The 12,754-nt window shown below is 39.8% G+C and overlaps 2 protein-coding genes across 2 annotated transcripts; both read right to left on the minus strand.

Annotated features, from left to right (window-relative positions):
• Positions 1-1,260: 1,260 nt before the first annotated feature.
• Positions 1,261-7,015, minus strand: tmem185 (transmembrane protein 185). Its single transcript, XM_048237296.1, has 7 exons — positions 6,796-7,015; positions 5,584-5,760; positions 5,041-5,248; positions 4,814-4,897; positions 3,944-4,120; positions 3,697-3,820; positions 1,261-3,551 (listed from the first exon to the last, which is right to left on the minus strand). Exons 1-7 carry the CDS (start codon positions 6,831-6,833, stop codon positions 3,310-3,312), a joined length of 1,050 nt encoding a protein of 349 aa, XP_048093253.1. The 5' UTR covers positions 6,834-7,015; the 3' UTR covers positions 1,261-3,309.
• Positions 7,016-7,092: 77 nt separating this feature from the next.
• ankrd46a (ankyrin repeat domain 46a) lies at positions 7,093-12,741 on the minus strand. The gene is made up of 4 exons (XM_048237297.1): positions 12,612-12,741; positions 11,868-12,207; positions 11,550-11,708; positions 7,093-7,856 (listed from the first exon to the last, which is right to left on the minus strand). Exons 2-4 carry the CDS (start codon positions 12,173-12,175, stop codon positions 7,640-7,642), a joined length of 684 nt encoding a protein of 227 aa, XP_048093254.1. The 5' UTR covers positions 12,176-12,207; positions 12,612-12,741; the 3' UTR covers positions 7,093-7,639.
• Between the last annotated feature and the right edge of the window lie 13 nt (positions 12,742-12,754).

Genomic DNA, 12,754 nt, shown 5'->3' on the forward strand with positions numbered 1-12,754 from the left:
GTTTTATAAATTACTTAAATTCAACCCATGACTTAATCATTGACTGTCCAAATTAATTTTGCTGGGTATTCCAAATGAGTCTATGAATCTATGAATCTAAATGACCCATTGCCACCTAGTGGCCACCCTCAGTGTAATTATATTTCACCAGCAACTCTAGATGTTGACTCAAGGTGCTTTACATAACATGTGACCTTAATGCAGGGGTTCCCAACCTTTTTTGGCAGGTGACCCTATTTTGATGGCACAAAACGTTGGCGACCTTAATCATTCACAACATGTGAGAGAGTGCATCTCATCTGCTGCACAGAGCGGTATTTTCCCCAAATGTCCTAGCAAGCTAATTTGTTTGTTTCGCCTGGTTGTTTTGCTACTTTGTTTTGAACGCTGATCAAGCATTATTACCCATGATGATCATGCGGGATGCCTAAGTTTATTTTTACATAGATTGTAATGAAGGATCTGATTAGTTACTTAACTCGGATATCATGGAGGTTTTCATATTTTTTCAATTTAATGTATATATTTAATGTATATATAATGTAATGTACTGGTCAATTGTTAAGATACCCAATATCTCAGCCGACCCCATTTGAATTTCAGGTGACCCCACATAGGGCCCCGACCCCAAGGTTGGAAAACAATGCCTTAATGGATGTCTTATGCAATAGTTTAAATTAGGGGTGTAACAGTACACAAAAATCATGGTTTTGTGTCTACCTCGATTTTGAATTAATTATTAATTTTCAGTATAGTAAGCCTGTAGGTACTGCTAACCGAAAATTCACTGACAATATTGCTGATGCACAACGAGAATAGTATTTTGAAAAGGTGTGAAATGTTTTTTGACGTTAATTGACTAAACTGACCTGCCACTTAATGTTTGTGTGGGAACTTGAAAGAATTTGAAACATGATCTGCAAGCAAAAAACCCCTACTGTTGATTACTGTGAGACTGCTTTTGGCACATTCGGTACACATCTGTATTGAATGTAACAGCCTGTACCTAAACGATGTGGTGGAACTTTGTCATGGTACTCACTCACAATGCTGTGTGTGTAGTGAAATCTATACTCACCCCACTCTTTTCCCAATGGACGGCTAAAATCAGTAGAAAGTCAAATCATGCAATATATATTTTTACCCTGGATGAATAACTTGAGATTACTGAGAGTTATGTTTTTAAAAATAACATTTTAATTGAAATATTATAAAATGGTAGACTTAAAGAAATAAAATAATTTGATCACACACAAAATGTTATATTTGAATGTATGGTGTTTGACTTTTTAATTAGAGTATGCATGAGGGATACGGAGAGACAGTAAGAGCCGACTGGGAGAGCGTGAGGGTAGTAACATTGGTCCAGGGCAGATTAAAAACAGAGGTCATGTCACCCCCTCAGACCAGCTGAGAGTCAGACAAACCAAAACATTGACAACAGCAAATGGAAAACAGATCTGTTTTAACACTTCAAAAGTACATTACTGAATGAGAGGGGGAGATAGAAAGGAAAGGGGAGGGAAATGATTGAGGAGGGAGAGGAAAACAAAGGAGGGGGAACAACAGAGTGAAACAAAAGAGTAAGAGAAAAGACAGAAGGAGAAAAATGTGCACCAGGATGTGTTTGTGTTTTTTAATGCCAACTTGGAATGTGACAATTGCATGTGTGTGTGTGTATATATATATATATATATATATATATATATATATATATATAGAGCTTGGCTGAGTGGCATTCCATAGTTTGCATGTTGCTGATGACGCCAGTAATCATACTGGAGTTACAACCACATCTGCAGCAGGTTGTTGATAAACATCAAAACCACTATATGGAACACTTCATAAGTGCATTTTTGGCAGGGAAACACAATCATACACCTTTGAATGCAAAAGCAAAACAAAAAACTTCAATGATCAAAGGGAGAAAGGTATATATCGAGGGGAATATAAATGACTCCCATGCTTTAGTCAAACTGGTCCAGAAAAGGTTGGAGGGCCTTCTTGGTCAAGTCAGGCATCTCTACTGAACCTACAGGACACATTTAGACACATGCAGGGGGTTCACTCTTACTCTAGACTGCCTCCTGCACTCAGAATCTTAAAAATGCTCAATTCCAGCAGTGCTCTATGGCAGAACCACACACACAACTCGTTTCTGTAGAGTTCATTTCTCAGGTTGTCAGTTTTAGTTCAAAGGGAGCTATGTGTTTCTGCCAGTGTGAACTATAAAAACTATACACCGAAAGAGATGTCACTCTTTGTTTGCATCAAGGACAAAATAACTGATCCCACTGCAACTACTCGTAGTGATACATTTGTTAGTTACTATTTGGTCTTCTGCAAGGTTGGCCACGTTGGAAAATGTTACCGACTAGTTCACAAGAATTAAAGGCATTCTGTCTTATGGGCAGTCAAAAACTCAAAAACTTGCTCAACTTGTCCAATTCAGAGGCCACGCACATTCAATTGAAAAGTCCTTCAGCCAAATGAAATTAAACGGTAACACAAAATGATTAGAGGCTCTTGCAACGCCGCAACAAGGTATGCAATATAAATTCATCAGATACACTGACGATGCTACATGGCTGACGACATGCTTTCCTTTGTTGACATGAACACAGTGGTTCAGTAAATGGTCTGGGGTGATGGTGGTACTGGGATGAGCCTGACATCCATCTACACTGAGACCTAGTAACTACATACCTGTCCATTATGAAGTTTAACTGTTGGGTATTCAACTGATCTCCTTATTCATCAACGAATGAACACTTTAAACTTACAGATTTAAAAAAAACAGAACAAGGGAGGTGCATAACAGTAGCATAGTCATACAAGGTTTAGGCCAGTAGAATAATATATATTCCAAGTCAAACTATGAACAGGGTGTGTGTTTACAGATGCAAAAATGTTGCTGGGGATGTCCTCTTCAAGAACGAGTCAAAACCAAAGTGGGCTTCCTCCCATATCGGATCCCCCAATTTCTGTACAAACCAAACAAATATATATAAAAAACAAAGAGGAAAAAAACAACAAAAAAGGAAAAGCCATCCCCTTCTCTTTCTTTGACAGACTGTGGCTGGGCATTTGTCACAGGAGCACACAGTTTCTCAGCCGGTGCCTGCCTCTGTGTCTCTCAGTTTATTCGGATTGTCTGCTTCTATGGAGGATCAGGCTTCGCAAACCTACTAGGATGCAGTTCACTGCGAGCCCCAAAACAGGTGGAGCAGAGCTGCGTGTCTTTCGCCCTCTCAGAGAGGAGCGAGTACGCTGGGAAGGGGGGGAGGGGGGATGTGTGTGTGTGCTTCTTTAGTCCGGCATGTCGATGCACAATTTGGGTGGTGGCACAAAGTACTTCCCCGGACTCTGCGTGATGACCACGCCAGTCTTCTTGCGGAACATGGGGGCAATTTTGGGTGCCTCGTGAGAGGGCATGTCCTCAGACACCTCATCTTCGTGATGCAGGTCGTAGGAGATGTTTCCATACTCCCGGAGGAAGGGGAACAGCTCCAAAAGGAACTGACAAAAGTCCTTGCGTATGCCAAACCACCCTGTTAAAAAAATATACAGTTTATGAATATTCCAGCTTTATAAAAATTATGCCTAACATGGATTACTGACAGACATTGAAATCTCTGAAGACAACTTCTACTGAGCCAGTCTTTTCTCTATATGCTGAGAGGGCTTTATACTTACAGTGGTTGCCTCCTTTCTGGCCAAAGGTGGTTGCCATTAAGGTCACTAAGGATACCCACAGAGGCACAAACACTGGAACATAGTTGGAGTTGTAGTGACCATCCAACTTGTGGACCAAGAGAATCTGGAGAAAAGAAACATAATAAACTAACTATGTTGCATATACAAATGAAATCTAAGATAAACATTTACTAGTATTGATTGTCACACATAAAAACAGCGATGCCGTCCTGGAAAGAGTGCCCACCTCAAAAGTTAGAAGGGGCACAACAATGGTCATCCAGCTGATCGCCATGGTGATGTGAGTGCGCCGTTGCTCAGCAATAACATCCATGGAACGGAGGAATAACACTGACCAGACAATGTAGTAGAGAACCACGAGGCAGAGAAAAGACATAAGGATCCAGAGAGGAACACAGACCACCTGAGGGAGACAGACCAAAGTCAACACCGCGCAAACCAGTTATATGACCATGGTTACAATCCCAGAAAATATCAATTGTAGTTAATCCATGGACATCTGATTTTTATATCGATAGCAGCTCGTTAGCGGGGCTGCACTAACAACTGTATGAAAGCCATAGCACAGGGCTATGAGGTGTATATTATTCACTCACTATTTTCAATCAGTTTTGAAAAGGGTCATGTCCATGACAGACACTTTTACTTCTGATGTGAATTGATCTTAAAATGCCCAGACCTCCACATTGAGCATACAGATTTAGCAAGCATATCATGTCACCACAATCTTCTGGTCAACTAACCAATCAAATAAATCAAGAGGCCTGAGACTCAGGTGATGCAACAGCTCAAACATCATATGAAAGAATACATAAACACAGGGGCGTTTGGTTGCGGTACTCCCGAAAACCACAAAGTGCCATCCTTCAAACACTGCGGCAAATACATTTTCTATATCCTTGTAACCTTACTGGTCAGACATCAATTTCAATTGTTACCAAACTGCTATAAATAATCCTTGGTCCATAAGGCAGCAGTGTTCATGAATTAGTTTGAAGAGTTGTCATACTTTCTGAATACTGTACATGTCTATTCAGACATTACTTTTTCACAATACGGGTTCATGTATCTATACATTTGACTTAATAGGACTTACCAGCCAGGGCCAACTGATGATCTTATCCAGCCTCAAGGCGATGAAAATGAACTGGAGAATGTTGACAGAGCAAAGGATCTCCAGCTGGTGACCAAATAAAGAAATGAACGAATGAGTCAGTGAAGGCAGAATAGACTGGTGGGAGCCCTTACAAATCACTGTGACTAATTTCACTGTGACAAGCCACCAGGGACTGGCACTAAAAGGGGGCAGGAGCACACACTGACCTCCAGGGAGCGGTCGTGCCTAAAGCCCCACACGCACGCCGCCACGGACACGGGCGAGACGAAGAAGAGTGGCATAAAGACCAGCAGCCAGAAGTGGGTGCCCCTCTCCACGCGGGCACACACCAGCACCTCAAAGGTGAGCAGGAGCAAGTGGATCCCCACAGCAATCAGCATGGCCTTGAACTCCACACAAGTCTCCCCCTCGGCCCTGCACAGCAGCGAGAGAAACACTCTAGTTCACAATGCAACATTGTATCTTTGTATTCTTAAACAAATGCTGATATTTCATGGTATCAAATAATAATGCTAGACTAGTGCATAGAAGGGCTATATAGAATTGTGTTGACTTATCAGGTAGCCAGTGAATATTACAGAACTGAGGTTGACCAAAATAACACAAACAACTTGGTGTGATATAATAGCCAAGTATAGCCCATTCTTTATAATTTCATTGGCTATTTCAAGAGTTCTATTTACAAGTGGCAATCTCATGGGCCGACTGTATGTAACTATAAATGGCCATGCTTTCCCGTAAAGACAAACCTGTACTGGGGGTTATGGGCCCAGACGCCAGTGCCAACTGAGGCACCAATAATGACCATGAGCTTCCATAGCCAGATTGGTGCAAAGACAGCCCAGTAGCTCCATTCAATAATGCCGTCGAGGCGCAGTGACAACAGCACCGAGAACAGCAACAGGCATGCATAGATAAGAAATTTGCTAAAAAGATAAGAGAAGACAGTTTTCATATAATTAGAATCATGCTACATCACACTGACACACAAGCACTTCGACCAGCTCGGTTCAACTACAGATATCTCCCATCATGATAGTTCTTCATTCGAGTTTATCGTTCCTGAATAGTTTGACAAACAGCAATAATTTATAACTTGTCAAACATGAACATTATCTAGCTAACTTACTAAGTCATGCCATGACATGTAGTATTCACCCCAGCTTTCAACCAACGTTAACGTTACAGGGCCCAACCATAACTTGCATGCTTGGAGCAAAATAATCACACCGAAAAACAGTACTACAACGCAACCCTTCAAGGTTTTAACTACAACGACAACGTATGCCTTTTTTTCTAGATAACTGAACATTTGGGAGCTTCCATTAGGTTAACGATGATAACCTAAATGGCTGTAATATAGCGTACGTAACGTTACTAGCATTCATTCCAGTTCCATGCTAACGTCAGATGCCCATCTTCCAAAGTTAACGATAACAACCAAACCAAACACATAACAAAAATAAAACGTCACCCTACCCCTTTCACTTCGGCACGTTGCTTGTCTAGCGTTAATATAATTGCTATTCCAGAAACAATGTATCGTTGCTACTAGCTGTTATCGACTGACGAATTAAATTGACTATGCTAGCTACCCACCCAGCTAATGCAGAAGCTAATGTTGACATAAACGAATCAAGGCAGGAGAATTGATTATCGCTAACAAGCTAGCTGTCCATGGTTTATGTTTGCATCTTTTGACTGTGGTGACAATTAGCAGCTGCTAAATACTTCACACATGCTGTGAGGAGTAGGAGAGTAGCTGTCTTTAGACAGTGTTTGCTAACTTATCAAGCACAGTAGCAGCTACCAAGAAGCTAAGTTACTGCATTAGCACTATAGTTCCTAGCAAGCTAACTGAATTCGAGCTAAAAACTAGCCTTCTACAGAGTTCCCAACCTAACGTTTGCTACCTAGCATTAACATAAGCTAATGCGAGAGAACTAAATATGTACCCTTACCTGGGGTTGAAATCTTGAAAGAAACCCCTGAGATTCATGATTGCGCGTTTAGTCAAATCATTTCAAATGCTTTAATTATTTGCTTCTGCCAGCCGAATGTCGATTTACCAAGTCAATAAGCAAGACAGCTAAGGTTAGCCAGATGAAATGCCACCGTCCCATAAACACTTGCGTTCCCAATTGGTTTGGCCCAGACTGTGGTTTGGCTAGAGCCGTGCTCTGGGTTTGGCCAGCTGTATTTTGTCTCTACCCAAGGCATGCAGTGACGTAGGATGAATACAAAAGCCGATTTTAGAGTAAGTTATTCAAACACTTTTATTGAGTAATATTGACATTACAATGGACAAAGTACAAATAAGACATAATTATGAAACATACAGCAAGGGAAAAAAGATAACTCTAACCACTCGGCATGTCAGTATTCGCTTCTTTAGTTATTGCATGAAATGTAGAAAAATGCAAATTCTTTAACCTAAATGTTTCGTAGTAGGCCTAGGCTAAATTGGTAGATTTTCACAAACAATTATAACAGATCACAAAAAGATCTGTAAAATGTGTGTAGGTGTGCGTGCATTAAGCCAACAGGAGAAGTGTGTGCCCGAGTATCATCACCTCTTTCCTCAATAGGCCTAACAGTCATCTTGGCAATTAGTTATACCACACAAACAGATTTTGTTGTCAATTACTTTTTGATCATCTTCATATATCCATGTATGCAATTCTTATTTATTACATGATGTATCAGTTGGTCCAAGATATAAGTCCATGGCATGGCATCACCATGACAGAGATAAGGGTGCAGTGAGTGGAGATGCATTTTGAGATGAAATTGTCTCCATGTGGTTTAACGCACCAGCTCTAACTGGTTGGATGCAAAGGGCAGCACTCCACTGACGTAGTATGCAATACCGAGGGACAACAGGGCGATGACTAACAGCAGGAGCAGCACCCTCCAGAATCCAAGGTCTTCCACAAATTCCTGCCAGGTGGTACGAAAACTGGAGAGAACTCCTTCATTGTCATGTAAGTGAGGGTTGAGAAGGGAATGGCTTTCCATGGCACTATTGGGGGGGAAAATGCAATGTTTAGTTAATAGGGTATACTATAACACTTAAATTTAATACTTTGGGACAATTTTGATGCTGATCCAACAGCTTATGAAAGACTTGTTTTGTTCATCATAGAGTCCATCAAATGTTGCTTCAGGCCTTCTTGGCTGTGCCACATGGATAACATTTTGTGAGTACTAGGTTCTCATTCGCAGAAATAGACACGCAATAGAGAAGAAAAATTAGTCATTCTGTAGAGCTACTAATGGGTCCTTACTATAACTGTAAACTCTGTTTCTCTTTGGTAAAAAGTAATCGGACATTTCCAGAGATGCTGTGAGAAGACAAATAATATTAATTACATTATTTATAACCACAGTTTAAATATCATCAGAAAAAAATCAGGTAACACTTGCTGTATCATATAAAATGTGATCTTCTACTTCTACCTTTTTACCCAACAATTTGCCTCAATTATAAGACTTGGGTTTCACAGGTCTTTGCAATGGGTCATCACGTCTTCTATCTAGATCAGTGTTTCTCAAAGTGTGGTGCACGGACCAATGGTGGTGCGCAAGCTATCCCTAGTGGTCCACAAGCAGATGTGGTCAAATATCATGTTTTATATCAGTGTTTATTAAACTGCCTATGCAAAGTTGCAAGTCACATAAGTGAAAAAACAAGTTGTTTGCAATATTGAACCAACCATGTAAATTCAAAAGTATTGTTTGAACTGTTAATAGTCCTGACAGAGTTCAACGAGAACAGTTTTGCAGTACTGCCTATGCAGTATTTCTTTTCTAGATATATTGGGAGTTAGTGAGGTTTTTTTTTATCGGTCAAGTGGCACTTGGTCTGAAAATGTTTGAGAAACACTGTTCTAGATTCACCCAACCAGGAATCCAGTACTTCAAAAGGTCAACTGTACATCCTGTGGTGTAGGGTGATACTACAGGTAAGTATTACAGAAAAGTATTACAGAAAAGTATTCTTTCTCCCTAAATTGATAAAATTAGATCAAACTGGATTTATTAAAGGTCGTCACTCATCTGATAATACTAGACGGCTGTTTAACATCATACATTATCTGAATCAGGATAAAATACCCTCATTATTAATATCACTTGATGCTGAGAAGGCGTTTGATCGTTTAGAGTGGGATTTTTTGTTTTTGGTACTAAATAAATGTAATCTAGGCTATAATTTTTTTAAATGGATCAAAGCAATATATGATACTCCAAAGGCAACTGTTTGTACGAATAGTGTGGAATCTCCCCCAATGCAATTAGGAAGGGGTACCAGGCAAGGCTGCCCTCTTTCCCCATTATTATTTGTTATTGCTTTAGAACCGTTTGCTGAGATGATCAGAATTAATCCTATGATAAAGGGAGTGACTGCAGGTACACTACACCATAAAATTTCACTATATGCCGACGACACTCTATTATTTGTTACTGAACCTATGTCAACTCTACGCCATGTTTTGGCAGACATTCAAAAATTTTCTAACACTTCAGGGTATAAGGTTAATTTACAAAAATCTATTGCTTGCCCTCTAAATATCCCAAATGGAAAAAATGTTAAAGAAGAATGCCCCTTCTCTTGGTCAGTAGATGGCTTTAAATATCTTGGAGTACAAGTGACACCCACCTTGGACAAACTATTTCAAGAAAATTACAATCCTTTGCTGGAAAAATGCAAAAAGAAACTTCAGACTTGGTCGGCTCTCCCACTGTCCCTTATTGGAAAAAATCAATGTTATCAAAATGAGTATACTCCCTAAGTTTATTTATGCATTTAATATGTTGCCATGTTATATTCCCTTTGCTTTTTTTAAGCTAATCAATAGATGTCTAACAAAATGTATATGGAACAATAACACCCCAAGGATTAAGCTGTCCACTTTAACAAAGTCATGTATGAAAGGGGGGTTAGGACTTCCAAATTTTCTATGGTACTACTGGGCCTGCCAAGTTAGAAATATAATAAGTTGGAAGCTGGGAACTAGTTCACTTTGGGTCACATTGGAATCACTAACATGCTATCCATTGGAGATCACAACACTTTATGTTAATAAATTGCAGTCCCTGATGAGTGTAGGGATGCCCCCTTTACAAACTACATTGAAAGTTTGGCAGGACTGCAATAGGTATCTGAATACAGAAGGCCATATAATTTCATGGTCTGAAAACTTTTTCAGACATGTTTGAGGAGGACTCCGAGTCCATTAAATCCTTTACTGATATTTGTGCAGAATATCAAATACCCAGAACAGACTTTTTTAAATATTTGCAAGTTCGTCACATCATTGTATCTTTACATAAAAAGGGACAACTTAGACTCTATCCCACTGAGCTGGAACAATTTATTATTACTGCTACTTCGGTTAAGGGGAAGATATCCCACCTGTACAGAACTCTGTCTGAAAGTTCACAGAACTCTTTTTTGTCTCTGAGAACAAACTGGGAAATAGAGTTTAAAATGACTTTCAGTGAAAAAGAATGGTTAATTCTGTGCAGTCAATTTACCTCACCTTTGACTACAAACATTAAAGTTAAAGAAACTAATTATACATTCCTGTATAAATACTATATAACTCCAGTGAAGCTTAAGAAGTTTGATGCCACTAATTCTCCTATGTGTAGAAAATGTGAAACTGAATTTGGAACATTTATGCATTTATTTTGGCATTGTAAAGCTGTATATGTATACTTAGTACATGGATTTCCCAGTCAGGACCCACCTTGGGTCAATGGCTGGAACAAATAATAGACTTGTTGCCCATCGAAGAAATCACAAGTAAACGACATTCAAGACTGCAAGATTACTTATCTACTTGGTCCTTAATATTGAATTATATACATACTATAAAATGACTAACTTAGATTGAATAATGGATAACCCACAGACTGTGATAACGTAGGATTATTATTATTATTATTGTTCGGATTGTTATTGTCTTTTTTTTTCTTTTCTTTTCTTTTCTTTTCTGTCCTGTGGATGTGTCTAGATGTGTTGTCCCTGTTGTTTTGTGTGTTGTCGTGTTTCGATGTGTGTGTGTTGTATGTGCTAAATTGTGAATAAAAAAAAAATACAAAAAAAAAAAAAAAGAAAAGTATTAGGATATCACAGTAACCAACTATACACTTTCATTTGAAATAATAATACAAAACACATAACATTATAACTTCTGGAGACTGCATAGAGCTAAATGATGCCTCGTCTCCGTTCGGTTCACAATTTTATTTTATTCACAAACTGCATGCCAGATTTGGAGTGCCATTAACATTGTATGGCGAGTAATTTTGGTCTTATTATCCAATCACTTCCAAATGCCTCAAGCTCATTCTGGATCATCTGAGACAGACAGTTCCAGACCATAATGAACACTTTAAATTATTCAATTATGAATTATTACATTTCATACAGACAGTATCCTGTAACCTCGAGAAACAGAGATATTATTTGAAAAATCACCAGTTTCCCTAAATTACTAAATTCACTAAATTCCAATACTGACCCACAGTTTACATGGGTGTTTGGGGCTTGGATTTTGGAGTGTGATTTTGGAGTGGGGCTTGGATTTTCATGTGTGCAAAAACTTTTCTACTTTCTTAGGATTTCTCTTCTTATGGCTTGCCAATATGTTCCTGAAATGGAAGTGAGGATACATGTTCCATTAGAAAAACTACCAACATGGCTAACCTCTCGTTCTCAGCCAACTGCATCTTCTCCAGGCTGGAGTGAGAGCTTCGGTTGAAGCCCTTCACCTCTTGCTCCTCAAGTCCCTCCAAAAGACGAAGTGCGTCCTTGTTCACACCACGCCTTTTTGCCAGAACAAGAGGGGTTGCTCCGTTGTGATTACTGCAGATGTAAGAAAATAGACATTTTGGGAATGAGAACCATGTATTTATAGCCATTAAAGAAAATCCAGCATCCAAAAAAACCCTTGGGGTCTGCATGGCAATGAATGTAGGGAACCTCACAAGCTTAAAGGTTTACCTGACAATAACTCAAACTCACCAGATGTCAATCTTCAGTCCATTGGACACCAGAAACTGGATGGTGTCGACATGCCCACACATATGTAAGGCAGTGTTGCCTTGAACATCCGTGGCCAAGAGGTCTGCCCCAAACTTGTGCAGGAGGCGGCATATGTCTACGTTCCCTCTGGCAGCCGCGAGGTGCATGCCCGTGCGCCCGCGGCAGTCCCGGGTGTTCGGGTCAAAGCCGCATTCTAACAGGCGTTTGCTGTAACTCAAGTCGCCGTCAATGCAGGCCTGCAGTAATGGCACTGTCTGCGGCGAGTCGTTGATGAAAACATAGGACATGCCTGGTGGTCCTCCTGCAACTTCTGAGTAGCCTACAGTGAATCAAATGGCAGTGGTGAAAACCTGATTGAAACTAGGGCTTATTTTGTCTTATATAATATATGACGTAAACACCGCTATTACAACTGCCTTGTGTCGTGGTACGTTTAATTCATCTGACACAAACATTACACCATTACCCTAGTGGAAAATGGCAGCTTCCCGTAAACAGATAACGTTAAGGGAAAGCATCTAGTAAACAGAGAGCAGAGAAGTATCGGAGATCGGACGCTGCTGATGACAACAAACAATCAATTCACTCAGTAGTAGTAGAAAATGGCTAACGTTAGCTTTGTTAACAAGCCAGTTGTAACATGTATTAAATGCGCAAATCTGCAGAAACGCAAACAGCACAGATGAACAAATGAATAAAACACAATTGATTCACATGCATTACCTGGTTCTTCTCCCAAAAGTAAAACAAATTAAAATCGCCTGGGCCCGTCGTTTGCTAAGTTTTCAGCTTCTCACGTACGCAGAGGTTCTGACAAGACTACGACGACCAATATTCCCTGCATTGTTTTCTTCATCAAGACGCTC

The sequence above is a fragment of the Alosa alosa genome, chromosome 2 (genome assembly GCF_017589495.1).
Source record: "Alosa alosa isolate M-15738 ecotype Scorff River chromosome 2, AALO_Geno_1.1, whole genome shotgun sequence".
Classification (NCBI taxonomy): domain Eukaryota; kingdom Metazoa; phylum Chordata; class Actinopteri; order Clupeiformes; family Clupeidae; genus Alosa; species Alosa alosa.

Coding starts and splice junctions, on each gene's coding strand:
- tmem185 (XM_048237296.1), bottom strand. CDS start 6,833: ATGAATCTCAGGGGTTTCTTTCAAGATTTCAACCCCAG. Junction 5,249..5,583: donor GCCCATAACCCCCAGTACAG/GTTTGTCTTTAC, acceptor GCTGCTGTGCAG/GGCCGAGGGGGAGACTTGTG. Junction 3,821..3,943: donor TGCCCCTTCTAACTTTTGAG/GTGGGCACTCTT, acceptor TCTTTTCTCCAG/ATTCTCTTGGTCCACAAGTT.
- ankrd46a (XM_048237297.1), bottom strand. CDS start 12,175: ATGTCCTATGTTTTCATCAACGACTCGCCGCAGACAGTGCCATTACTG. Junction 11,709..11,867: donor GGACTGAAGATTGACATCTG/GTGAGTTTGAGT, acceptor TTACATCTGCAG/TAATCACAACGGAGCAACCC. Junction 7,857..11,549: donor CAGTTGGCTGAGAACGAGAG/GTTAGCCATGTT, acceptor CCCCCCCAATAG/TGCCATGGAAAGCCATTCCC.